At 46.6% G+C, this 26187-nt stretch overlaps 1 protein-coding gene across 5 annotated transcripts in view; it reads right to left on the bottom strand.

Annotated features, from left to right (window-relative positions):
• Positions 1–597: 597 nt before the first annotated feature.
• Phactr1 (phosphatase and actin regulator 1) overlaps positions 598–26187 on the bottom strand; it is a 462087-nt gene continuing 436497 nt past the window's right edge. For 4 of the 5 annotated variants that reach the window (XM_051170504.1, XM_051170512.1, XM_051170527.1 and 1 more), the window contains 5 exons: positions 15004–15059; positions 9641–9702; positions 4047–4187; positions 2970–3046; positions 598–1808 (listed from right to left, as the gene is read on the bottom strand). In XM_051170504.1, the coding sequence (XP_051026461.1) occupies positions 1793–1808; positions 2970–3046; positions 4047–4187; positions 9641–9702; positions 15004–15059 (352 nt within the window). In that variant the 3' untranslated portion in view covers positions 598–1792. The remainder of the gene's footprint in view (positions 1809–2969; positions 3047–4046; positions 4188–9640; positions 9703–15003; positions 15060–26187) is intronic. The other variant, XM_051170519.1, reaches the window with a different exon arrangement.

Genomic DNA, 26187 nt, shown 5'->3' with positions numbered 1-26187 from the left:
GGGAAGACTGTGTTTACAGCCATGCTAAAATTCCTGCCACATTTTCCCTGAATACCTCTCTGGACATTCAAGTAATAGTAACAGAAAGACCCAGTAATGGTGGTGTTTTTGAACTGGCCAGAGGTGTGTGCTCCATCCAGACAGTGGCAGGAGAGCAGCACCTCTGTGGCGCTACCTGTAGGGGCTGATCTAAGCTTTTCTTTTAACTCTGGTTCATGGGTTAGCAACTGGCAATGGGGCCCTCCATGCTCCAGAGAATCTTACTCACTGAAGGGTGCTATGAGTAACCTGATCCCAGCTGGTTTGACAAGAGGCCAGCCAACTAACTCTTTTCTGGTTAGCTAGGCTGGCCGGCAGGCATCTTCCTAAATCCCAGGTGTGTTGCGGAGTAAGCCATCACTTAGAGAAGCCATGGTGACTCTGAAAGCTCAGCACCCAAGGGTTTGTGAGCTGGGTTAGGAAGGAAAAACAGTGCTGCAGAAGACCTCCTTAGGGTCTGGGGTGTCCTTCCCTCAGTGCACACCCAACCCTTGGGGACCCTGTCAATAGGGGAGCTGGAGGCACATCCTAAGAGAGAGGAGGAGAGAGGGGGAGAGAGAGAGAGAGAGAGAGAGAGAGAGAGAGAGAGAGAGAGAGAGAGAGAGAGAGAACAGACAGTCATGGCTGGCAAAGTTTTGCCTAGGGCTAGCCTTGCTAAGACAGAGATCTCTGCAGAGACTCTTCAGTGCAAAGCCAGCAGAGTAGAAGGCTCTGGAGAGGCAGTGGGACATTGGTCCCCCGGCTGGCCTCCATGCATTGATACTCAGAAGCTATTAGCTGCCAAGCTGCATCATCACTGTCCCAGGTGTGGTACAAGGCCAAAGAAAAAAATGTGGGCCATGGAGTTTCTGATGCCAGCCCCTGGTCAGCTTAAACTCATGAATACCACAGGGAACCTTAGCAATGGCATTTATGCGTGGATCACCCAAAGCCCTGGGCTGTCCAAGCATAAGCTGGTCAGTGAATATGAACTGAGCAGGCAGCGAGTGTTTGGCAGGAGGTCAAAGTAGATGCTCAGTTCTAGCCTCCTATGTATGGCCACAGCACACATGCTTCCGATCAAAGTGCCAGCCTAGGCTCCCACAGGAAGAGAGAGAGAGACAGAGAGAGAGAGAGAGAGAGAGAGAGAGAGAGAGAGAGAGAGAGAGAGAGAGAGAGAGAGAGAGAAAGAGACAGAGAGAGAGAGAGGTGGAGGGACTGTGATAGGTCATCTCCCTTTCCAGCATCTCTCTCCCTTTCAAGGGCCCCCAACGTAGAAGCCCCATCTGGAGCCTGTGTGTCTAACCAAGTCTAGAAGGCCAGCTAGACTATGACTTTCACCTAGCCACTCCCATGCCACACCTACTGCCCTTGGCTTCTTTGGACTCAGGCAACTGTCCCTTGTGAGGAAGAGGTTCACCAAAGACTGAACCAATGTGGTGCCTGCTGGGTCTGGATGAAGGGGACGAGGCAGCCCCTGGACAGTCCTCAGGTAGGTCCCTGCTGGGGGCCTGGACACCTTTCCATAGCAGAAGTGGTGCCAGAAGCTCTGAGGAGTGGTCACCATGGTGTTCCTGCACAGAATCCTGATTGTGGTTCCTTTTGTTTCGTCGTCTTCTTCTTTTTTTCTTTTGTCTCTTTCATATTTTTTTTTTTTTTTAAAAAAGGCAGTTCAGATTTACATCGTAACAGGGAAGTGGACGAATGCCAGCACTTATGGTTCTTATAAATTTATGTTTTGAAGACAGCAGAGCACTCAAGAGTAATCCCACTGTTAAGGTCGATGAAACCTGGAAAAGAAGGAACTCCATCAAGGCTGAGGCCCAGATTCCCACAACAGCATCTTCCCGTCCCGAGATAGCTTGGCTGTGACAGCCGCATGCCCGTGTGACCTCCCACCCATGACACAAACACGGAAGGGCACTCCACATACTTGAACACCACAGACCTAGGGACCTGAGAAAGTTTAATGTGGAGTCTTTGGAGGTTCCACCAGGACTTCTGCACGGCAGCCAAGATGGCACTCCTAACTGTGTGCCCGAGTCAGGCAGTAGGTACATTGGTAAGGCCTGCTTTCCCACCTGCTCTCCAGAGGAGAGATTAGAAAAGCCAGCAGCTTAGTTACTAACTAGCCATGCACACACCTTCCATTGCTAGATCTTTCTGTGTCTCGTTTTCCCCAAAGGATATCCGTCAGGACTGTGTGGCAGAACAGCCAGCGCAGCATGCCCTTTAGTGGTCCTCTGTGGTATTTTAGAGTTCTGCCCAGGTTTGGCCTCTGCTGACTATATGTTGGCAATATTCTTCCCTCCCCAGCTTCAGTTTTTATAAAAACTCTCTTTGGGGGTCGTCCAGTACCTACTTCTCATTTGAGTGAATTAAAAAGCAGAGGGTGACTTTTTTTTTTTTTTCCTGGCCACTTAACATTTTAACATCCGTTGCCTAAGGGTTTGTTTTCCAAACCATTTTTTTGTTTTGTTTTGTTTTGTTTTGTTTTTGTTACGATACAGAGTCTCACTCTGGAGCCCTCATTGGCCTGCAACTCCCTATGTAGACCAGGCTGGTCTCAAACTCAACTGAGATCCATCTGCCTCTGCCTCCCTAATGCTGGGACTAACAGCATATGCCACCACACACAGCCTCCCTGCTCTTGTTTTATCAACTTAAAGGCAGAACTTGATGTTGACCTCTGTCCTATCTCACCCACAAAGCGACTTGTCAACCCAGGACAAAAGACTTGGAAGTAAATACTTGAAAGTAAATACTGACCGAGCTGAGTGTGACAGGACACCCCTGCAAAGCCAGCTAGCACTCAGGAGGCAGAGGCAGGAGGATTGCTGTATGTTCCTAGCCTGTCTGGTCTATGTAGTGAGAACCAAGTCAGCTGTGTCTCAAACAAAATAAAGTGACATTGTGGTGGAACACACAAGCCGGACCCCATCAATACTAACCTTGTTAAGTGTCTACTTAACTCGTGGACTTCCATCTCAGTGCTTTTAAACTCGTTGAGTTCCTTTCGAATGGCAGCCTGGAGGGAGAGTAAGGTGGTCAGCACGCTCAAGAGGTGGGCTGGCCTCCCTGTTGACATGTCTAACAGCACTTTTGTTCTTCCAAACAACTATATAGTGGATACAAACATTTTGTCTACAGGGAGGGGGGAAAAAGTCACCTGGGGGGGTTCTTTAGAACCTTCCAGGACCTCTCTTCTTTGGAGACATCATGAGGGTCTAATGGAGCTGGCCATATTTTATGAGGTCCCTGCACCCCATGCCTCCTGTGGGGTTACAGATGGCACAGGTAGTGAGTTTGACTTCACCTCCCCTTTGCAATTATCCTATCTGGGGCCCGGGAAGGTGTCCTGACATATAGAGCCAGTGATAAACCTGTAGGCTCATGTTGAGAACAGCTCTGTGCCTAGTCCAGTGTCATTCTGTCTTTCTTGGCATAGTCCCCCAGCATGCTATGGGGCGAACTGAAGGATCTTGTGTCAGAACTCTATTTCTCAGTGTCGCTCTCCTGAGTGGTGGCGGGGCCCTTGTGAGGGCAACTGGTTGTTAAGAGAAGACAATGCCTTTATCAGGGGATGGGATTAGTTAAAGGAGGAGCTTACAGAAGTAAGTCTACTTCCTATGTTCTCTCCCTGGCGTGTGTTCATCTCCCTGACTTATACCCCATTATGGAGCAACAGTGGAGTTCTCACTAGACAAGGCTGCCTGACCTCTGGCTTTCTGGAGTCCAGAATCGTTAAATAACCTTCCTGTATAAAATCACGAAGCCTCAAATGTTCTGCTACGGAAGCAGCAAATGGACCAGGATACTGTCCTTCCTCCTCCTGGGAAGCGGGCACAGTATCGTGTCTGTTCTGTGCTCTCCAAGTGAAGAAAAGAAAGAGAAGTCCCCCTCCCCTCCACTGGTCATCTGGAGTGCAGTGAGAAGAGAGCATCATTAAGGATGCAGCACTTTTGGGGTGGGGTGCTCTCCTTATAAAACGCCTGCCCACATCCCCCTTTCTCACCCCCTCTGCTTACTTTGTCAGCAGCGGTGAGGCGAGTCCATGGCTTGTCTGCCCTGCGGTCATAGTCCTGGGCATCTGCCACCTCCACGTAGTCACTGAAGCGGATGAGGATCTTCCTCTCCCGGAGTTCTTCCACAGTGGGCCTTTGACTGAGCTGCAGGGAGGGAGAAAGGTGGGACCCAGTCAAAAGAGGGCTTTAGACCTCAGTTCCATGTGGGAATTTGTAGGTGTGGGAAATGAGTCCAGGAAGACAACTGACGAGTTATAGAGTGAGGTGGAGCAGGGAGAAGAACCCGGAGCACTGGGATTCTGAGAGCTTTATTGTCCCTTTCAACTTCTTAGGCTTGTACGGTAACAAAAGCCTGTCCTTTATTATCGTGCTGCTGTCTTGGCCTGCTAGGAAGTCTGGCTATCTGTGTAGCTGTGAGTGCCTGCTGTGGATTTTCTCTGTCCTTCACCCAGGGAGAGGCAGGCGCCTTAAGCAATGATTCCGTTTAAACTTGGATTGGTAAGCATACGTCTCTGTCTTAAATTTTGTGTGCTCTGCAGAATGGGTTTGTGACATACTATGTGTGTGTGTGTGTGTGTGTGTGTGTGTGTGTGTGTGTGTGCGTGCACATGCCCACGTGTGTCTACAGATGCATATATGCCTGGGTGTTTTAGGTACACAGAAAAGCACTTGCAAATGGTAGCAGCCTCTGGAGTCTGAGGGGATGGGATATGTTGATTTAGGAGTTTTTAGTTTCTTCCAGAAGGTCAACTGTAAGGTTAGTAAGCCACTGCAGACTGAGCAAGGCTGCACTTGTGCCATGGAGAAGAAGCTTTGTGAAGAGAAAGGAATGAAGTCACATTTATTTAGCCATCTCCTGGTATTCTCCCTGAGCACCCTTCCTCTGTCCTTTAACAACACAAAGCTGACATTTCTATTATCTTTCCCTGTCACAGGCTTATTTCTTCTGGAGCAGTCCAATCACTCCCTTTACGACACTGTCAATGCGTGTTCAACCAGCGTTATTTAAAAACAAATTTTCCTCCGAGCCCTAGACTGTTGACTGCTATTAATAGAAGAGGCAGTCGGATAAAGTCTTATGGCTCTGGCCTATAAAACAAACAACAAATCCAAATTACTCTGGCTGTGTTGACTGCCATGCAGCTATCTGCCTGATGCCCTTGGCTGGAGCTGGAATGTTCCAGCGTGCTGCTACCATGGTACAGTGAGATGACATCCTGGTGCCATTAAACAGAGAGGAGCCTGGTGGTGAGAGCAAGGGTAGGGCTGAGCAGGCCTAATGGCTGCTCCAAGGGTCAGAGGCCTAGTGATGATGGAACTGCCTCATGCCTAGACCCTGGTAGCATTTTTTTTAGTCTGTCCTGAGGTACCAGGGGTTGTCTGAGGGATGGACACTCTGGCATCCTTGTTCCTAATCATGGGAAAAAATAGTTTCTTATGCTGTGTGGCCAAGATTGCTAGATATTAAAATGGCGGTCATCCTGGCATCAAAATGTTCTCTTTGAAATATGAGAGCTGGGGCTGGAGAGATGGCTCAGAGGTTAAGAGCACTGTTGGCTCTTCCAGAGGTCCTGAGTTCAATTCCCAGCAACCACATGGTGGATCACAACCATCTATAATGTGATCTAATGCCCTCTTCTGGCTTGCAGGTGTACATGCAGGCAGAGCACTGTGTACACAATAATACATCTCAAAAAGAAAAAAAAAAAAAAAAAAAAAAAGAGAGCTGATAGAATTTAATTTTTGCCATATTCACACCAGATAAACAGTTACTCTCTAGTTTGTGTTCCTCAATCCCGGTACCTCAATTTTCGATGTTTGCTACAACCTGGGCAAGGTTCCTAAGCCGTGACTTTTGAATTTATCTTCCTGGAAACCACAGACTGCACTAGCTGAGTTTAGTGTTTCACACCTTCAATCTCAGTACTCAGGAGGCTAAGGTAAGAGGATGTAGAGTCCGAGGTCAGCCTGGCCTGCATGGTGAATTCAGGGCTAGTTTGTGCTACCTTAGAGAGAGTCTATCTGCCCCCACTCCCCTGACTCCCCTCAAAAAAGTAAGTGAATAAATAAACTGGATCTGGACCGCACCAGTTGCTTGTCTAACAGCAGAATCTGAGAGAACAGAAGTCTCAGTGACAAAAGAGCTCAGGGACGTATGTGTGTGTGTGTGTGTGTGTGTGTGTGTGTGTGTGTGTTGCTTTTCTTGCCCCAGTGCTATGCCACCATCACTTTAAATCAAATCAACATGATATCGTGCTCATGTTCTGGGAGGGGACAGCACAGATTGTCATCTTGTGGGGGTCTTGAGTGGAATGTGGCCAGACTTCCAGAGCTCTCTTCAATGGGCTTGGTCTCCGAAGCTGTGCACCTAGCCCTCATGCCCCAATCCGGAGGTCCTGCCTAGGTACTGAGGAGACAATCGGTTATCTGAGGAGGTTGGACTGGGAGAAGAAGAAGTGCCCTTTGTGTTCATCTGTGCCAGCAGGATTGCATGTAGCCAAAAACTTGAAAAACAAAACAAAACAAAAAACCAGAGCCAATGAATTGAAACCCAAATTCCACAGAAACCCAACCCAAGTATACACTCCTTTTCTTCCTCCCACCATGTGGACATGTACGCTTTCAATCAGTGAGCTGCCCTTTCTTGGGGTTTGTGGTGGGGATGGATTCCAGGGCCTTGCACACGGGAGATGAGCGCTCTGTCACTGAGCTACATCTCCAAGTCTCAATTCTATTTTTTATTTTTGAGAGGGGAGACAGGCATTTATTTTTAGCATATAATTTTTATGTTTCCAATTTAGTTACAGAAAATGATTTGGTCTGTTGGTATCAACACCAGTCCCTGGGTTTTATTTTTATTTTTTTCACTAGTATATTAAAATTCAATAGAATTTTATTAAGGAAAAACTGAGGGCTGAGGCTATAAACAGCCACCAGCTCTGACATCTGGTTTTGGTATGATAAAGGCTCAAAAGAAAAGCATTTGCCCAGAGACAGGGGGCTGTGTATTTCCCACCTGCTGGTGGGCACCACAGTGCTCTGCATGCAGACCCAGAGAAATATGAAAGCAACTTCCGGCTTCTACATCCTTCAGTCTCCTTCCAGAACACTCATTCCTGCTCTCAAAGTCACTATTTTAACTCCCCATGGAAGCCTCGGGGGACTGGAAATGCTGGAATTAAGATTGCAAGGCCATTCCCCTGGCTAGGGGTTGGGGTGGGGAGTGCAGGGTGAGGTGGGGGTGTGTCAGCGGAGACAATGATGGTAACTGCAAAATCTAGGGGCTGTTTGTGGGTAAGGTTGCTAGTGTCATCTTCCTGTGGGACAGGGTGTAGGAAGCCAAACTCTTGCCTCCTTCACTTCTGCATTATGCAGTTAGAGTAAAAGTTCTGTCGGTAGGAACATAAGATCTTAAGAGATAAGAACTGGATAGATGTCTACACAATCCTTCCTCTCTTTCCTCTTCCTTTCTTCCTTCATTCCTTCCCTCCCTCTTTTCCTTTATTTTTTTATTTCTTTTTTTTTTTTTTCCAAGACAGGATCTTACTATGTTGCCCACCCAGGTTGGTCTGGAACTTGTTATTGTACGCCAGGCTGGCCTCAAACTCACAGCAATGTCTTTGCCTCTGACTTCCAGAATGCGGGGAGAAGAGGCACGGGCCATCATGCCCAGCTGATGTCTAAGTAATTTCCCATGACCACCTTTTAGCAAGCGATCTTACATTTTTAGAAAATCGAGGGGGTTTCAGCTGTCAGTTCCAATGAACTTGATGAGAAACTGTATTTGAACCGTTTTCTTTTTTGTTGTTGTTGTTTTTTGCCGTGAAATCTATATTTACTTAAATATTTCCCACCATCCCATAGCTTTTTAAAATATTTTTTAAAATTCTGTAAAGAACACTTGATTTTAAAAATAATGTTATGTCTGAAATCATTGATGCATATAAATTCCAAAGACTAGTTTCTCCTAGCCTTCCCCCATACACATTAAAAGGGGCATCACATAGACTAAATTGAACTGTTTTCTAACCGTCTTTGATTTTCCGTATCAAAAATGAGGGGTTTGTCTCCTTTTTATTTGCTGTCATTTCAAGGACACACAGAGAACAAATGAATGTATCACCTCCACCACCGGCCCCCCATCCCCCACCCAGTCTCATTAGTGAATGCATTTTTCCATCAAAGACTTGGGGTTGGTGGAAACCAAAGCCAGGCCACTCAGCTTCTGTTTTTGTCCCCCTCGGTGTGATGCCAGCCAGCTACCTGCCATCCAGGCCCTTGTTTATCTTACTTCCTTGAATTAGTTTGGCATTTGGCTTGCCACCAGTGTTTGAGGTGGCTTTCGGGAGAGAGAGTGTTGAGAAACACAAATTACCTTCTGAATAAGTGGCGTGGCCTCTCAGGACCTCTGAATAATCACATCCTGCATGTAATGTTTCCGGGGAGAGAAAGTCACTAATGAACATCTTTAGAATTAATTTTAATGGGGCTCTTCACCGTCTTTTAGACTGAGTACCCCCTTTTCAAGATGGCCACTGCAGGGGGCTGATTGAAAACACTTGAGGCCATGGAGGGAGCGTTATATCCTGTGTGCCATCAATTAATTAAACTTTCAAAAGGGCCCAAGAATAGTTCCAAGTTTATTATTCAAGGTTTTTTTTCCTCCTCAAGAGGCCACTCATGTTTCGCAAGATCTGTGAGTCTATATAGCATGGCAATATCCTCTATTTGGGGGGAGAAAAATGTAGCAAAATTCCAGCTGTATGAGTTTTAAGTGTTTGTTTGTTTTTTTTTTTTTCCCCCAAGCTTCTTCACTAAATGGATCGGCACTGTTGGTATTTTTCTGATCCAATAATTCCAATTGAACTTGGCAGAAGAAAGTCAAATAGTTCCTAAAATTCAACAGGTAGTAATGGAAGAATGAAGAAAAATCATAATGTCCTCTGACCATAGCAAAAGACAATATTATATTTAAGCTACTATTGCAAACATTTTTGTTTGTTTGTTTTGGTGCCTTGAACTTGAGGTGATCTTAGCCTTCTGAGTGTTGCGATTACAGGCGTGAGCCATCATGTTCATCTTGAATTACTGCTTTTTTTTTTTTTTTTTTGAGGCAGGGTCTCTCTATGTATCTCTGGCTGACCTGGAGCTCACCCTGTAGACCAGGCTGGCCTCGAATTCATAAAACTCACCTGCTTCTGCCTCCCAAGTGCTGGGATTAAAGGTGTGCACCTCTATGCCTGCGAATCTTTTGTTTTGTGGAACTACTAATTTTTATAATGAGCTTCCAATGGTGTGGTAAGGTTAAAATACACAAATTTATTTTTAATGTGTGTTTTTTTTTTTTTTTACTCATTTATTTTTCTGCATGTGGGTGCTTTGTTTGCAGATATGTCTGTATATCATGAGTGTTTCTGGTACCCACAGATATCTAAAGAGTCATATTCCCTGGAACCGAGTCATGGCTGAGTTGGTCATTGTTCCCCAAGAAAAGTGTTAGGGAGTCTGAGTACGGTGGGCCAGGGCGCTTCAGAGTCCTCAAGGCTGCTGGAAGCCAAGCAACGCTGAGCAGCTTTGGGCCTGGGCAACTGTCTTACCTTGCGAGTCAGCCTTCTCTTGATTTCCCGCTTCTCCTCCTGTTCCTCTTGTTCATTCCGAGCTGAAAATACACAGAAGATGCCCCTGACGACAGTGCATGGCGGCACTCACACATGGCTGTAACCTCTGACCTTCACAAGCTCTAGCCCAAGCACTCAGGGCCCATTCCCTAGCTGTGCTTCTGTGTGAGGGCTGTCTCCATCTTCCTGCAGCCTTTCAGATTGGGGGGGGGGGGGGGGGGGGGGGTGGGGAGTGGGTAGGGGAGTGGCCGGGGAGCTGGGAGCACATTGACTAACTTTTTGTTTTCCATTATTATTCTTTAGATGTCTCCAGGGGCTCAGGGGCCCAGGTAGGGATGCTGGGATGAGCAATGTGACTAGAAGCCAAGGAGGTGTCTTTAAGAAATGTGGGAGCACTGTTGGCAGTGACAAACCTTTGGGGAGAATCAAGGACACCTTCTTTGAGGAAGGTGTACACTTCAGGCCCCTTAGAACCTCTAAGAGGCTAAAAGGGCCTCATTGAGGATGGCCCTAGAGCCCAGAGCCCCATAGGGCAGGAGAGAGGACACGCCTCCACCTGCTGCAGGAATGACGTGGGGCAGAGGCAGCTACAACCTGAAAAGGCTGTTTGTACTCACTTCAGAACTCTCACCGTGCACAAGCCCTGATCCCATTACTTCTTTAAGTCTTCCCAGAAGTCCACAGAAACATGTGTGAGGCCAGAGTGTGGACTATATTTGCCTTCGTTTGAATTTGGAAGCGGTGTCTTAGGAGCACACTTCAGAGACCAAGCGTTCCTGGATTAATATACAGGCATCTGGCTTGCCTGAGGTTGAAGAGCTGTAGTGAGGGTCCCCAGAAGGGAATAGGAAGAAGGGCGAGAGGACTTGGGCCTTTTTTTTTCCCCCCTGTCTGAGCTAACTGGGCGGAAGCAGAACATTTACCTTCTGGGCCTTGGAAGGGTTCCTTGGTCTCTGTGAAGGCACAGTCATCAACATGGTACCATCTGATGTGAAAAATACCATGAACGCCAACTAGCGTCATTTAAGGTGCAAGGTCCTCGGCCATGGGGGAGTTAGGAGAGCATCAGCAAAAGTAAAGGATGGGTTGATCTGGGCACAGTGCCCATTAAGCTTGGCATGGGATACCTGCATTCTCATTTTGTCATGGTGGGCTCTGCAGCTCTGTTATTTTGTTGAAGTGGCACACCGCTATAATTCTGCTGTGGCTTCTAAAGCTCTCAGTATAGGGTGAAATTTCTTAACGAAATTTCAGTGCATAGAAATCGAGGCCAGGAGTACATGACTAACTCTTCTACTTTCCCCTCTTGCCACCCTAGGATGTCAGCAACAGACAGTTATAGCCAGTTGTAACCAAGGTGGCAGCGACTTTTCTGGCAACAAAACAGTGGCAAGTCAGAGCGGGACTTAGGGCCATGAGTGTCACCCCTAGGGGTATGATTTGGTGTCCCTGTTTGCCTGTGGGGATCAGGACCCTTGTATGGGCAGCACAGTAAATACCCACTCTTCTTGTGGAATGGGCCACGAGAGACCCCACAATGCCAGTACCTATTTCCTTCCCAGATCTTCCCTTAAAACACACACACACACACAATTATCTCAGCTAAACACCTCTTATAACATTACCATCTTAGTATGAACTAACCTATCACAGACAAATTGGGAAGCAGATTGCAAGACTTAGAAGAAGGGAAACCCAAAGACTGACATTAAAAAAAAAAAAAAAAAAGTACATTACCGTATTAAAATCTAGGAAACTAGACAGCCATTAATATCTTAGTATTAATCAGTCTATTGGAGACTCAACTTGAAGGCAGACCCCAGGCAGCTAGCTATACTTGTAGCAGGGTGGGTAGGAAGGGAACCTAGCAGTCTGTCCCAGAGGTGGATTGAGGGTGTCATGTTGAAACTTAGAGACCACATAGGCTACCACTCTCGGCTTCCAAATGAAGTCATGAAAGACCCTAGGGAACGAAGCCACCAGCCACACCTGACTCCGCTCACCAGTCAAACAGTTCAGACCTCTGCTTTTTCCTGCTGTCCCAACTTGCTTTAGGCTGGTCTTCCTTCTCATTACTGGGCCTGACCTTACTCCTGACCTACAGGCTCCTTCCGAGCCATGAGGGTGGATGTTGGGTGCCAGAGATGACACAGTGTGAGGGCCTTCATCTCCTAAGTAGATTCTTAGGCCCCTTAGAGGGGCGGGTCATAAACTACCACCTATGGTGTCCATAATGTTAGCTCAAAGCCATTTACAAACCCAGTGTCATGGATTCTCAGGCAGAGGATACCAAGGCAATCCTACTAGGCAACTGAGAAGAAAGACCAGGAAAGGCCGGTGATGTCATCGTCACGGTGCCCACTCCCAGAGTTCATTATGTGCTCAGATGCACATGGGGCCTCATTGGCTACTGAACAAACAGAGGGCTTGCTTAAGAGGCTGGGCTGGGTGGGGCTGCGGACCAAACCTGGCCTCTGCCTCCCCAAGTCTCCCAGCTCCTCTCCCAGTTTAAAGGCCAGAAGTTAAGTTTTAGAACTGATTATTTGAGGGGGATGTTTGCAAAAATCTCTTAAGATGTCTTATATAAGAACTAAGTAGGTGCAGGGTATGGTGACATATGCAATCACAGCACCTGGGAGGTAGAGGCAGGGGACTAGGGGGTTCAAAGTCATCCTTGGATATATATCACACACTCACACACACACACACACACACACACAAACACACAAACACACCAAGTTTAAGGCCCAGCCTGGGCTACAGGAAACAAACAGAAAACCAAAACCAAGAAGAAAAAAATGAAACAACTCTCTCCCAAGTAAAAACAGGACCAACAAAATTCCACACAAGTAGATTAAATAATAAACACAGAAAACCAATTTAGAAAGACAGAAGCCCAGAGCGCAGGGAGAACAAGTACATCTCTGGAAGGTTCTGAAATGGAGAGATGGTCAATCTGTTTCGATTTGGTTAGGCAGGGTCTGAATTAGCTTCTCGATGAGGGAAAGGCTGAAGATATTTGATAATCCGATCACGCAAATTTCCCTTTAGTCTCCCTGGGCTGGTTAGACTCAAGCACTCAACAGTAAAACAAAAGTATCAAACAAAGAGTGCCAGGCATCAGCTGGCTTTGCTCTTCTGGCATCTGGGCCAACTGGAGGTGGAAGCTGGGTGTGAGCTGAGGGATTCTTGCTCCCTAAGCCTTACTGCTTCTGAGGGAAACAGTATTTACAGAAACCCAAGCAAGAGGCAGCAGCCTGCTTGCAGCACCGGCTCAGGTGGCCAGAGCGGTGGAGGAAGTGCTCAGAGCAGTGGAGGGGTGGAGGAAGTGCGCTTATCAGATATCTGATTTGAGGAATCAGACTTCCGTCTCTACTTTTCAGTTCTCACCAACAATGACAACTTTATAATGGACCAGCTGTCTGCATGGGACAAAAAGGAAACATCCTAAAAGCCAAGACTTCCCCAAGGGTAGCAGTCTCTAACAGAGTTCTATGCCATTTACCTCACAGCAGAATACGTTTAGAAACTTTTGTTCTGAGAAAGTCTTGCTATGTAGCCTAGGCTGACTAGACCTCACAGTATGCCGCCTCCTTTCCTCACAATCTTTGAATGACGGGATTACAGGTATGTGCCACTGTGCTCTGGCAAACTTAGGAACTTTGAAGGGCACTCACTGGTTTAAAAATAAATTAGGGGTGGGGGGCTGGAGAGATGGCTCAGAGGTTAAGAGCACTGTCTGTTCTTCCAAAGGTCCTGAGTTCGATTCCCAGCAACCACATGGTGGCTCACAACCATCTACAATGGGATCCGGTGCCTTCTTCTGGTGGGCAGGCACACATGCGGGCAGAATATGTATAAATAATAAATAAATAAATATTTAAAAAATAAATTAGGGCTGCTGAGATGGTTCAGTGGATAAACCTGCTTGTCACTAAGCCTGACAACCCAGTTTGATGCCCTGGACTCACTCGGTGGAAGGCAAGAATGACTCCTGAAAGTTGTCCCCTGACCTTCCCACGAGTGCTGTGGCATATGCCCTCCCCACCAATCAATTAAAAAAAAAATCTACACCCAGATCCTCAGACACCTCTCTCTGTTCTGTAAGACATGCCCCGGACCCAGGAAAACTGGTCCTGAGAACAGCTTGCTCTGAGCTTGGGAGAGTAATGGTTGCCTTGGAGAAAGGATGAAAGACTCTTGACAGGCAAGCGGATGGGCACCCAGTGGGCTGCAGAGTCTGTCACAGCCTCCCCAGGCAAAAGGCAAACATCCTCTCTTAGCACATCACTGAACACTGGCAGGTCACAAGACCACTGGGAGGAGGGGTAGAAAGTGCAGCCAGAAACCAGATGATTTAAGAGGAAATATCCAGTCATCCAGAGCAGCAAAGCCTGCGTGTGTGTGTGTGTGTCTGTGCGCGCGTGCGTGTGTGTACACCTGTGACTATAAGATAGGCTCTAATATCGAATTCTTTTCTTCTAGAGAGAAATTAGGGATTTTGGGGGCTAGGAAAAAAGAATCACATACTAAACTAAACATTTTTTATTGGTTGTGTTGAGAAAATGGGGTAAGGAAGGCAGCAAGGGTTCTGCTAGATGTGGTTTGATTAATAAAAACTGAACACCCACTGCTAAACTGAGTCCTACTGGGGATCCTGGAATGCTGGTTTCTTTCATTAGTTTGTATTCTTTAATTGATTTAGTACCAAGTGGATTCTTTGTACAAATTCAGATGCAGTCTGTGTCCTGAGCTGAACAAGAGGCCCCTTTCCCCCGTCCACAGCCTCCTCACAGCCAGTTTTCCCTGAATGAGAGCATCATGCAAGCATGCCACCAGTCCCTCCAGCCTCAGGAGGACAAGATGAATGTTCAATGGGCAACGCCTTCTCGCACTTTAAAGCCGGCACTTCAGGGGCTGAGGTGGTCCACCAACAGCAGCCAACTGTTTTCCAGCCCACACTTTCAAATTTCCCTTACACTATCCACCGAAGTGCAAGCTGGTGTTTTAAAGCCAGTTTGGGTGTAAAGGTGACACTGGTTCTCCTTAAAAAAAAAAAAAAAAAAAATCACCTTTTTCTGGAAAGTGCCTCAGTTTGGTTATCAGCTTTTCTCTTAGCTCAGCTCTGCCTTCAGCTGGGGAGTTCCTAACTTACACCTGGGAAGCCAGTGGCCCAGGTCAGCTCAGCTACAGAGAGGGTGCAATCCTCGGTGTCTACGAGGGCTCCCGCAGGAGAGGTTTCAGAGGCTCCGTGGACCCCGGGAGAGACGGGGTGAGCCACTGTGGAGCTACCAGGAAGGGTGCCCCTGAGTGTCTGGCCACCTTGGGCTTAGTCAACTTACGTTTCAGAATGTTCCTTTGCTCCAGTTCCTCCGCGGTGGGTCTCTGGCTCAGCCGCCTACGAAAAAAATCCAGGAAGAGTTTTTGGACCATGTCATAGCCTTCTGGGGTCAGTGGTCTCCACGGCGCTAGCAGCTACATCAGGCAGAGTCAGCAGCTGGAGTCCCCGGTCCATCCTGTGCTCTGCAGCCACTGACTCGCTGCCAGGGCCTCCTCGGTTCCTCAATTTCAAGGCCAGGAAGGGCACCCTGCGTCAGGTCACGCAAAAGCTGCCCTCCCTCCCTCCCTCGGCTGGCCCCTCCCCAGTCCTGCTCCTCCAGTGCCCCCAGGCCAGGAGACCGAAACTTAGCCTGGGCCTTTCCTCTTCACAGAAGTCCCTTTCTTTCCTCGTAGCCTCTTGACTGTAAAGGCTGTGTGGCCTCTCGCCTTTCTCTCTCTGCCTCCAGGCTAGTGCTGGCTTCTTGCTACCTTTGTGCACACCCAGAACACTGAGGCCGGTGGCCTGGAGGACGTGCAAGAGAGGGCGTCTGTCTGCAGAAAACAATGGTTAACTCTTCTTCCGGGCTCCACCCATCCCCACCAGAGCCTTATTAGACATGGAATGCCAGATGAACGGGCACAGAAATGACTCTTATTACCGGGTGCATAATTAAGTCATAGAGAACGCAGCAGCATAGCAGTGGCAGGAGCTTCTGGTGGTGCCATGTGGGGAAACAGGGACAGACGCCAGTGACAGGTAGGGACAGAAGTTACCAGACAATGGGAGTGGCTCACAACAGGAGAACCACATGCTTAGACACCTACATAAAGTTCCAGGAGGATAGATGCCACACCGAATGGACCTGACTGGAAACAGGGACGTTTGTCCTTTGTTTTTTTTTTTTTTTTTTTTTTTTTTTTTTTTTCAGGCTTTTGGCTGTCACCGAGCAGGCCCGCAGTTATTCGGCCTATCTGCTTCAGCCACGAGGCATGGATAAGGTGTGTGCAGGATGGGTGGTATAGAAGGGATTCTAGGCTCCCCAGAATCCCCTACTGGGACATATGGGTAGAAAGGCACGAATCATACAGCTCTAGTCACTTCCCAAGTTCCTGAAACTGAGGTCTGCAGTTGGCGAGATATTTACAGCATGGAGTCTAAAGAGAGACCAGAGAATGTGAGGAAGTCGTAAGGATCAAGATGGAGTTGCTTTGGTCATGCCCTAGCAAGAAGTCAACCAATTAAATCAAGCCTGGGTGCTATGGAGACTGCAAAAATCACACCTTATACAGAGGTACCACATGCATCTATCAGGACATCTGCCCAACTGTGTATTCAGTGTTGTATCAGACAACCTTGATATTTATTCTTATATCAGCTAAAGCTTATTATTTTTAGAGTTTATTGAGCAATGCCCACTTTGCCTTTAAAATCTTTCTCCTGCCTTGGTTTCCTTGAATGTTCATAGCTTACCATGTCACCTCCGTTTTCACTGCAGTGTTCTGCTATTCCCAAAGAAATACATTATTGTTTGGTGACTCTGATTGGTATCTAGGTTGAAAAGTGAAAATATGAGGCCCACAAAGCCTCCAAGTATAACAATTTCAAATTCAAGTCTTTTTATTTGTAAACTGACAACACCTTGAAACTGTTGGAAACTGTCTTCCAACGTGTTTTAAAGTTTGTAAGAACATTTTCACATTTATGATTCCTTTTTCTCTGTAAAACATTGTTGTAACATATTATGAAAGAGATGTGTTCTTTGATTCTATTTTCTACCATCCTACCTGAACCTCTGGAGCTTCCTACTGAAGAGTACCTGAACCCCTGGGACTTCTGACATTCCAAATGAGTCCTTTCAGATTACATTTGACTTTAAGTTAATGAGATGGGCTAGGGTAGGACCCCTAGGTAGCCTCTGGAGGGGACTGGACACTAGAAAGTCCATGTGATCGGAGGGTGGAAGCTTATGAAAACTTGAACAATGAGATCTGATGAGCTTCCAGGTTGCTGAACCTAACCTTTCCCCTACCCATCTCTCCATCTAGCTGCTCACCCATATCCCATATTCCTTATTATAAGCTGGTCAATATAAGCACAGTGGATTTGCCATTCTAGCGAATCCAAATACACACACTGAATAAATAAAATGTAATAAAAAGATTGCTCATAGAGAAAATACCTTATTCTTCAAGACTTACCTCAAACATGAAAGTTAAAAACAATAGATGGATTGTGGTTGCTTAGGGCCAAAATGCCTGTGACCTTTGCATTAAGGCTGTTAGCATTCCTTTCCCATCCCTAAACCTGAACAACGCACCTCATAAAATCACCTGATAGGTTCAATTTCAGACAGGGAATTCTTAAAAAGAAATAAGAAAACCAGTTTATATTTCTATACTTAATTTTTAAACTATGATTAATCTTTTAACTGGCTGTAAATTATATCCTTTTTGGAAATCCACAGGACACCTCCTTTTTTCTTTCTCTTGATCTCACTAATTATTGCTCTTTTTTCCTCTCCCCGTGCCCCTCCTCTCTTTTTCTGTCTACACAGACACATAGACACAGACAGACAGAAACACACACACACACACACACACACACACACACGAGCATGCACACTTAAATCTAGTAAGTGAGTCTCTCTAATCTCAACTTAATGAACACACTGACTTTACTGTACCCTGGCATATCCTGAAATTCTTTCTTGTATGTACAAGAACCAGCTTCATTGAGTGGAGGCCCCTGACGGGATTCCCTCTGGCTTTGGACTGACTCTCTCCAATACTCCTGACAGACATGGGAAGCACAAATGGGAACAATAGTTTTTTTTTTTTGTTTTTTTTTTTTTCTCAGCACTTTCTTCTTTGACTCTGCTTCCTGGTTCCTACAACCACGCCACCATCCTTGCATATACTGCTCTTGTCAAGACTGGGTCTCAGAAATATGTGCTGTGTATATAGCTGTGGCAGTAAGTATTGATTGTCAATTTGCCATGGTCTGGGATCATCTAGGAGACAAGGTCTGGGTGGGCCTGTTGAAGGGTTATCTAGATTAGACTAGCCTCTGGGAACGCTTGTGAGGGATTAGCTAATTAGGTTAAACAAGGTAGGAAGATCTACCTTCATAGTGGGTGGTACCTCTCTTTGGGCTGGGGTCTTGGACTGAATAAAAAAAGAGAAAGTGAGCTGACCAGTCTCTTTCTACTTCCTGCCTGCAGATGCAATGTGACCAGCTCCCTGAGACTCCTGCTACCCTGAGCTAATTCCCAGCCATGATGGACTGCACCTCAAACTGAACCAAAACAAACCCTTCCTCCCTTCAACTGGTTTTGTCAGAGCAGTGAGACAAGTAACTCATACAGCCAGCCCTCCTTATCCACGGGAGATACATTCCAAGACAACCAGTGGACGGTAGAAACTGAGATAGGTCTGAACTTGACCTACACTGTGTTCTCCTGTGCATATCTATCTATTATATAGCTTAATCATGTATTAGGTACGCCAAGAAATGAACAGCACTTGCTAATAGAGCAATTGTAACAATGTACTACAACAAATGTTCAGGAAATGGGACCTTTCTTTTCTCAAAATGCTACATTTGGTTGTGTGGGGCTTGGGGCTGACTTTGGGTAACAGGAGCCATGCAAAGTCAGACTGCGGGTGAAGAGGATTATCAAGCCTCGGGGTGAGAACTCCAAGACTTCTTCTGAAAACGCTGTTATTTCTTTAATCCTACTTTGCTGGCAGAGTTAACTAATTGTATCTTATTTAGACTCGCATTACATTAAAAAAAAAAAAAACCTATCTATATCTGGATGTTTATGTGCTATGTGGCAAGGGAAATAAATGGTCAGAGCTAAACTCTCACATGAAGTGAATTATCCAAAGGAAAACAGTATACTTTCGAGTGATCTTAAATAGCTTTTGTTGGGATTCTGCTTCAGTCTGCCTACCTGTGATGTCATTGCCTACCTGCCACAGGGGCGTGGCCCTGCCTAGGTCTATATAAGAGGACAGTCCTACCTCTTACTCTTCCCCTCTCTTCCTCTGTCTCTGTCTCTATCCACCCCTGCCCCCCAGTACTCCTTTCCCTTTCCTTCTCCCCCCATGCTCATTTAATAAACCTCATATAATCTAATATCTGGCACTTGGTATCTTATCATTTTCTTATCTTAAACATAAAAGCTTTGCTATTACCATACATGTGACCCTGTTTTAGTGAATATCTCTGAGTTGCAAAACTGTTTCATGGGCCATGGCTAAATTGACCATAAACTGAACCCGGGTTCCTGCTGATGTGTCGTTATGTCACCAGATGACAACAGTGAGCCTTCTATTTTCTTTCAAAATTTAAAAATGTACCTTGTCTTTCTTCAGTCTGAAGATGCTATCAAGGAAGGGCTGTAAGAAAAACAGATTAGGGGCTAGAGAGATGGCTCAGAGGTTAAGAGCACTGGCTGTTCCTCCAGAGGTCCTGAGTTCAATTCCCAGCAACCACATGGTGGCTCACAACCATCTATATGTGATCTCATGCCCTCTTCTGGCCTGCAGGTGCACATGCAGGCAGAGCACTGTATACATAATAATAAATAAATAAATCTTATTAAAAAAAAACAAATTAATGCATGCTTTCCTGTTGGTGTGAAAAGACTACAAAAATAAAACAAAATCCAACTTCCCACCCCACAAAGACAACCCAAATGGCAGGAAGATCTGACTGTCAGATGCTTTAAATATGTACAGAGTAGGGAATACCATCTTTTTGAGTCACAGCCTCTGCCTAGAGAGATGATAAGAACCCTTGTAGGTTTCACTAGTCTGAGTCCAAGAGGATCGGTTCTGCAGCACAGAGCTCATGAGGGTTCATTGCCAACAGACCATCAGGGCTACAGCTTTTTACCAGCACTTGCAGCTGCTTTTGTTGGGTCTGAGGGATGCGCAATTAAAAAGGAGAGAACCCTGGAAGTCTACGTATACCAAAAAGCGACTTTATTCACTGAGGTGGGTTGAGGGGGGGGGGCACGTCGACTTTTAGTAAGCTAGGACCGCAATAGGCTCAGGAGCTGTTGTGGCCCCCAAGGGGAAGGATAAGTCTCTTTTAAAGTAAAAAGCTACAACCAGGTGTTCAAGGGAGGATTAAGAGGATTAAGCATTCAATCATTCTTTGAAGTAAACATTCAGTCATTCTTTGAAGTGACAGGCCCCTCCCTGAGTAAAGGACTTGATAGTTTCCTAGTAACAGGATGTTTACATAAACTCCAGGAGAAGCAGCAGGACTCTCTCTTTCTAATGTCTGATGGAGGCCATTTGGCCTTTCCGGCAATTAGGGAGACTCCAAAGACAAGGGTGGCGGGAATCCAGGGCGAAGGGCATTTAGGAAAATGGGCTACACATCTGAGGATGGGGGTCACTCTGGCGCTTCATTTATGGTAGGGGGAGCCTTGATTCTCAGGTCTGGATCCTGGAAGCTGTGTCTGACTCCCAGCACCAGAGGAAACCATCACATTTCAGTCAGATGGAAAGGAATGCAGAGGAATCCAAGGAGACAAACAGAGGCAAGGTCCTCCCTCCTAAGACAGAAGTGACAGCATTTTCTAATGCTGCTGCTATAATAAAATATCAGAGGCTGCGTATTTTATTAAGGAAAAATAGTTTACTTAGCTCACAATTTTGAAGGCTGAAAGCACAGGTCACACGGTTGCATAGGAGTGATGGGAACGCATGCAGACTAGATCATAGATGGAGTTAGGAAACTAAAGAAATTTAAAAGATCCGAAGTGCTCTTTTTGAAAGAACTCAATCTTTTGGGATCTGATTAAGGTCCCAGGAGAACTTTAGTCCCTAAGCCTGGGTCCTAATGACCCAATCATCTTCTAGTGGGCTCCTGCTCTTAAAGGCCCCACCACCACCCAACATGGCCACATGGAGCTTCCAGCACAAAACCAACCTTTGGGGGTGGGGTGGGGACAGAGTCCAGTCGTATGCCATTCACAGCAATGGGAAGCTACGCACATGGAGATAGCACAGTGGGGTCAGGGAAAAGTACTGAATCCTGTCTCCTTCCTCTGTGGGTTCCGTGGGGGCTGAGGCATTTCTACCTGGGTCTTGGTCAACACAAACTCCCTAGTCTCTCAGTCAACATGGCAAACACAGTTGATTCTCATAAGAACTATTCAACACAGATTCATCCTTCTTGATGTTGCCACACAGTCCGTGATCTCGTGCACCATGCCCAACTTCAACTTCCATCAATATGCTGGGAACTCCAAATTCCAGCCTTTCTGTCACACTCATGTTGCGAAGAGTCTTGACCTCTTCCAGTTGTCTTCTTGTGCACTTGACAGCGCATCACATTTAAAGGGTCCCTGAGGAATAATTAATTCACCTCCACCCTCTCTGGATAAACTACTCTCCAAATAGTCTTACATCCCATGCCCAGGGAGCCGCCTACTCAGGACCCAGAATCACTTTCTCTGAGCTTCCTTGTCTGCAATGGCCACCTTGTTTGCTATTGTTATGACTTGGATCTCAGGCTCGGTTAGTTGTATGGATGCTTATTTAGCTGCCGGTTCTGGGGCATCAGCCTCTGGTGAGGGTCTTCCTGCTGGATCATGGGAAGTGTATGTGTATCACGTGGCCAGACAGAGCAATCTGCAGACTTCCGTCTTTTTCCTCCTATGAAGCCACTTATGCCCTCACGGGAGCCACGCTCTCATGGCCTCATCTAATCTTAATTATTGCCAAAGGTGCCATCTCTAAATGCCTCTAGCATATGACTCTGGGAATTCAGTTTTAGCATGAGTTTGGGAGGGAACGAAAACCTGGATGAAAACAGTAGCCAGGCAGACAGCAACCTTTCACCCTCCATCTCTCTTGCGATCTGATCTCCCCAGTGTGGGAAAGCCAGCTACCGGCATCTCTCCTGTTGCCAGCCTGTTCGCTCTGGTCTTCCTTAGCCCAGATGTAATGGTCCTAAGGAAGCAAATCTGATCATATCTTCCCTGCTTGAATGCTATGCCTGCTTCCCCACCCATCACATGACACCTCTGACCAGAGGCTCCTGTGCAGCTCTTCCCTAGCCTCCAGAAGACTGCTGCCTTCCTCTTTCAGCTCTTAATTCCTGCTTTTCCCCAGATTGCAGGCAGGATAATACCTTCTCCTTCAGGGGGCAGAGCTGTGCACACCCGTGAGCTGCTTGGGTTTCCTACTTATCAGGAGCAGAGCCTGGAGGCTGGAGAAGCTGCTGTTCCTTCTCTGTGCGACGGAGCAAAGCACCCTGATGGTCTTGATCAGACTTCGGAGCAAAGCACCCTGATGGTCTTGATCAGACTTCCTCAAATTTGGTGCTGAGAACAGGCAGAGGAGGAGCGAGGGGAAAGCAAGAGTACAAGTGGCTCCTTCCTCTGCTACCAGCCTTCCAGGGACAGATACTGCATTAAGCTTTGAAAGGAGACTCCATCCAGCGCTGCCCTGCAACCTCAGTGTACTGTGGCCTCGATACGCCATCTGTCCTCCCTTCCTAGTTCACCGTGAGATAACCTGGTCACAAATCCAAGGGTTAGGAAACCTCAGATGTCTCTGACCCACCAAGCAGGACACCAAGTTCCTCTGTTGGGCTGTTGGCTTTAAAGATGACCTTATCCATCCTGAAGAGGGCTTATGGGAGGATTTTGCATGGTGAAATCACAGCGTTTGGTGTAACTCCTGGCATACAGAAGGGGCCCAGCAGAGTTCTAAAGAGGATGTAAATCATTAATAGCTAAGCTCAGATAAGCATGGACTCTGGGTTTGTGTGGAGGCCTTCACGGGGCACAAGGGTTATTCTGGGAAGGCATGATGGCAGTTTTTCTGTTTACTTCAGAACCTTTGTCATTTCTCTCAGCAAATGAGGCAGAGCATCTAACTTTAATTGCCATCATCAATAGTATATGTGTGGCATTTATGCAGCATATATGGCTGCATGGGTGTGCGATGCACATGAGTGCAGGTTAGAGGACAGCCTTAGTCTGAGCTCTGGGGATTTGAGTCAGGGTGTCTTGCTTACACAGTGTGTGCTTTTACATACTGGGACATCTCCCCAGCTTAGCACAGGAACTTTCTACCATTGCGATGTGGGTGTCAATTGTTTGGGAGCTACGGCAGGCAGCAAAAAAAAAAAAAAAAAAAAAAAAAAGGCTCCAACTAATTTGATAATTCTATAGCTCCCCACACTCAATCCTGTCATTTTTAGTTTTCTCTCACTTTGTCATTCTCTCAAGCTATGAAAAATTAGCCTGGCTACCAGCGAGAGCAAGGGCAGACGTGAAGATGGACAGGTACTAAGCTTCCTGACTCCCTCCCACCATCTACCACTCACCACCATCAGCTGTGGCGCAAGCCAGTCAGGTATGTCCTTGACTATACTTCCACACCTGAGTGTCTCCCGGAGGCAGGCGGCATAGCAACATGGAAGCTCCCTGCTGTGAAGAATGTTGGGAGGGCCGAAAGAGAACGGCATATGAAAGACTCTTTTAACAAACTAGAATAAAGTATGAAGTATTTTTGGCAACTAGGAAAAGCCCCCTCACTTGAAGAGATTAAATAGGTTACAGTTAAGAGAATATTTTTGGCTTTCTGTTCTGGGAGCCATGACCCCAGTACGACCCTGATGTGAGGCCTTTTATTGCACTCCAAGTCAATAACCAGGAGAAACACTGTACTAATGCCACTGGTGTTGAGTGGAAATTCATTCTGGAATAACAATATAAATGTGTATGTTACTAGGCATCAAAGTCATGAAAAACAAAACATAACAGCAAGAAAGCTTGACAGCCTGCTTAGTGGATGCTTCCAATGTTATTAGGGGCCACTGGACACAGCCCTATATCAACAGGTAGGCAGGTATCACTCTGGAGGAGTATTTGAGTCATTACAACAGAAATTAAGCTAGTTAATACTCATACAGAACACACTGATTTAAGCAAGGCTATTCTTTTGTTTTGTTTTTGGGGCAGGGTCTCTTTAAGTAGCTCTGGCTATCCTGGAACTTGCTGTGTAGACCAGGGTAGCCTTGAACTTGCAGAAGTTCACCTACCTCTGACTCCTGAGTGCTGGGATTAAAAGTGTGAGCCACCACACCTGGCCTAGCAAAGGCATTCTTCATACAGTCAGCCAAGATAAAGGCCAAGGGTAGAAGGCAGGTACGGACATTTATTTTCCTTTATGAATGTGATGGTAGGGATGCAGGGCCAGAGTCTTGTGTGTCCTGGGCACATATGATATCACTAAGCTGTACCCAAGTCCAACAGATGCACAGGGCCTTAATTTTTGTCAACTTGACATTTGGAAGAGACTCTCTTAACTGAGAGATTACTTCTATCTGATTGCCTGTAGGTAAGTCTATAAGATACTTTAAAAAAAAAATAATGATTGATATAAAAAGGGTCCATCACACTGTGGGATGGGTGCCACCCCTGGGCAACCGGGCAAGTGGGCAAGTGGGTAATGCATGAAAGAAAGTTGAGCAAGCCACGATGAACAAGCCAGGAAGCAGCATTCCTCCATGGTGTCTGCATAAGATTCTGCCTCCAGGTTCCTGCTTCAGGTCTCTTAGAGAGCACTGGCCTGCTTTGCATAAAACACAGAGGGCTCCACTAGTAGGTCAGCAGTTCAGAGAGCACCCAAGGATTTGGAGCTAGCTTGTAGATCCTGATGGAAATTGAGTCATCATGGACTCCACTGTGGTGGGGCAGGTCATGAGCAATAGCAAGGAAAGAGACTGAGCAAAGTGGTAGCCTTTAAGCTGAAAAGGGAGATTTGTTTTTTCACCCTAGAGAGTCAAGAAGTTTCTGAAGGGGCTAGGAAGCCATAATTTGGACCAATATGTTAAATCACTTATATAATACTTAGTATTTTAACTTTATTCAAAAATTACTTTAAAAGTGAGGTCTACTGACTGCTTTCTGGTGGAGCTGTTCAATGGTTGGGAATTAAGAAGAAGATGACAATGAGGAGTGACAGATGTGCTAGCCTTCTGGCTTCAGGGGTTGAGGGGTGAGGGGTGGAGGGCTGGAGGGGTGGAGGGGTGGAGGTGGATCTTTCCCAGTCCAGAACTTACTGTCACATGTGAGCATCTGCCACATGCTTACAACGTCTTCATATGGAAACCGACAAGCAGAATCATTTCTTTCCTGGTGAGGTCAGAAGACAGAACTAAGCAGAGCGCACGTGCGTCTCAAATGAAAAAACACGTTCCTCTCACTGTCAAGCCCAGGTGTTGAGGAAGACTGCCTGGAGCTGTGTCAGGAAGAATCCTGAGACCTGTCCTCACCTTTGCCCATAACTTTGCAAATAAACCTCTAGTTCTCGGAAGAAGTGATCCATCTCTTCCTGTTGAAGCCTCCAGGGATGGAGTCAGCCCTGTTGAGAGTCTCCTTTCTGGTGAAGGTGCTTGCATGCAAGCCACGGAACACACCGCACGAGGGAGAAGGCAGTGGCTTTCACAGTCAAATAGTAACCCCCTATCTCATTGATTGACGTATGACAGACAAGGGCACAAAACTTGGGATACTTTGAATGATTTCTCCTTAAGGGTGGAGGCTTAGACAAGGTGCCCCACTCCAACTATGGGGATTAAGGAAAGGAATATGTAAGCCACACAGAATCTTCCCCCATGTCATACAAATACACAACCTTTAATCTTGTCCCAGTTCTCTCTGGGAGTCCCTAGGTGGTTTGGAACGTGTGTCTCAGAGCAGGCCATGCCTGTATCAGACGGCACTGGCCATTCTCCTCCTTTTCCATCCTCAAGACACTCTCCCTAATTATTGCTAGTATCCAAAGAAAGGAAGTAGATGTTCATGGCAATGGGACCAACCTCCCGAGGGAAAGACTCCTTATGGACTCAGAATATGTGCCCCCACAGATGTGCCCACAACTGTCTGCATTGAGCCAAGGACCTGACACTAGCAAGAATGTTTGCTGCGTGGGAGTACGCAGGCTATCCTCTCTTAACTGGAGCCTTATCTAGATGTCTTGGAACTTTCTTCCTTCCTATGGTGCTTTTGGCAAGCACAGAGCACTAGGATGAGGGCAAAGTGATCAGACCAGACATAGCTCCGAGATTGGCTGCTGAGGGTGGATTTCACAGGTCATATCATGGTGGGCTGGTGCGTACGTATGGCCCAGATGATTTAAGAAGTCCTCATCGTGACCGTGCTTTGGAA

This window comes from Acomys russatus, chromosome 3, assembly GCF_903995435.1.
Source record: "Acomys russatus chromosome 3, mAcoRus1.1, whole genome shotgun sequence".
Taxonomy (NCBI): Eukaryota; Metazoa; Chordata; class Mammalia; order Rodentia; family Muridae; genus Acomys; species Acomys russatus.
This window is presented reverse-complemented; position numbering and strand designations above follow the sequence as displayed.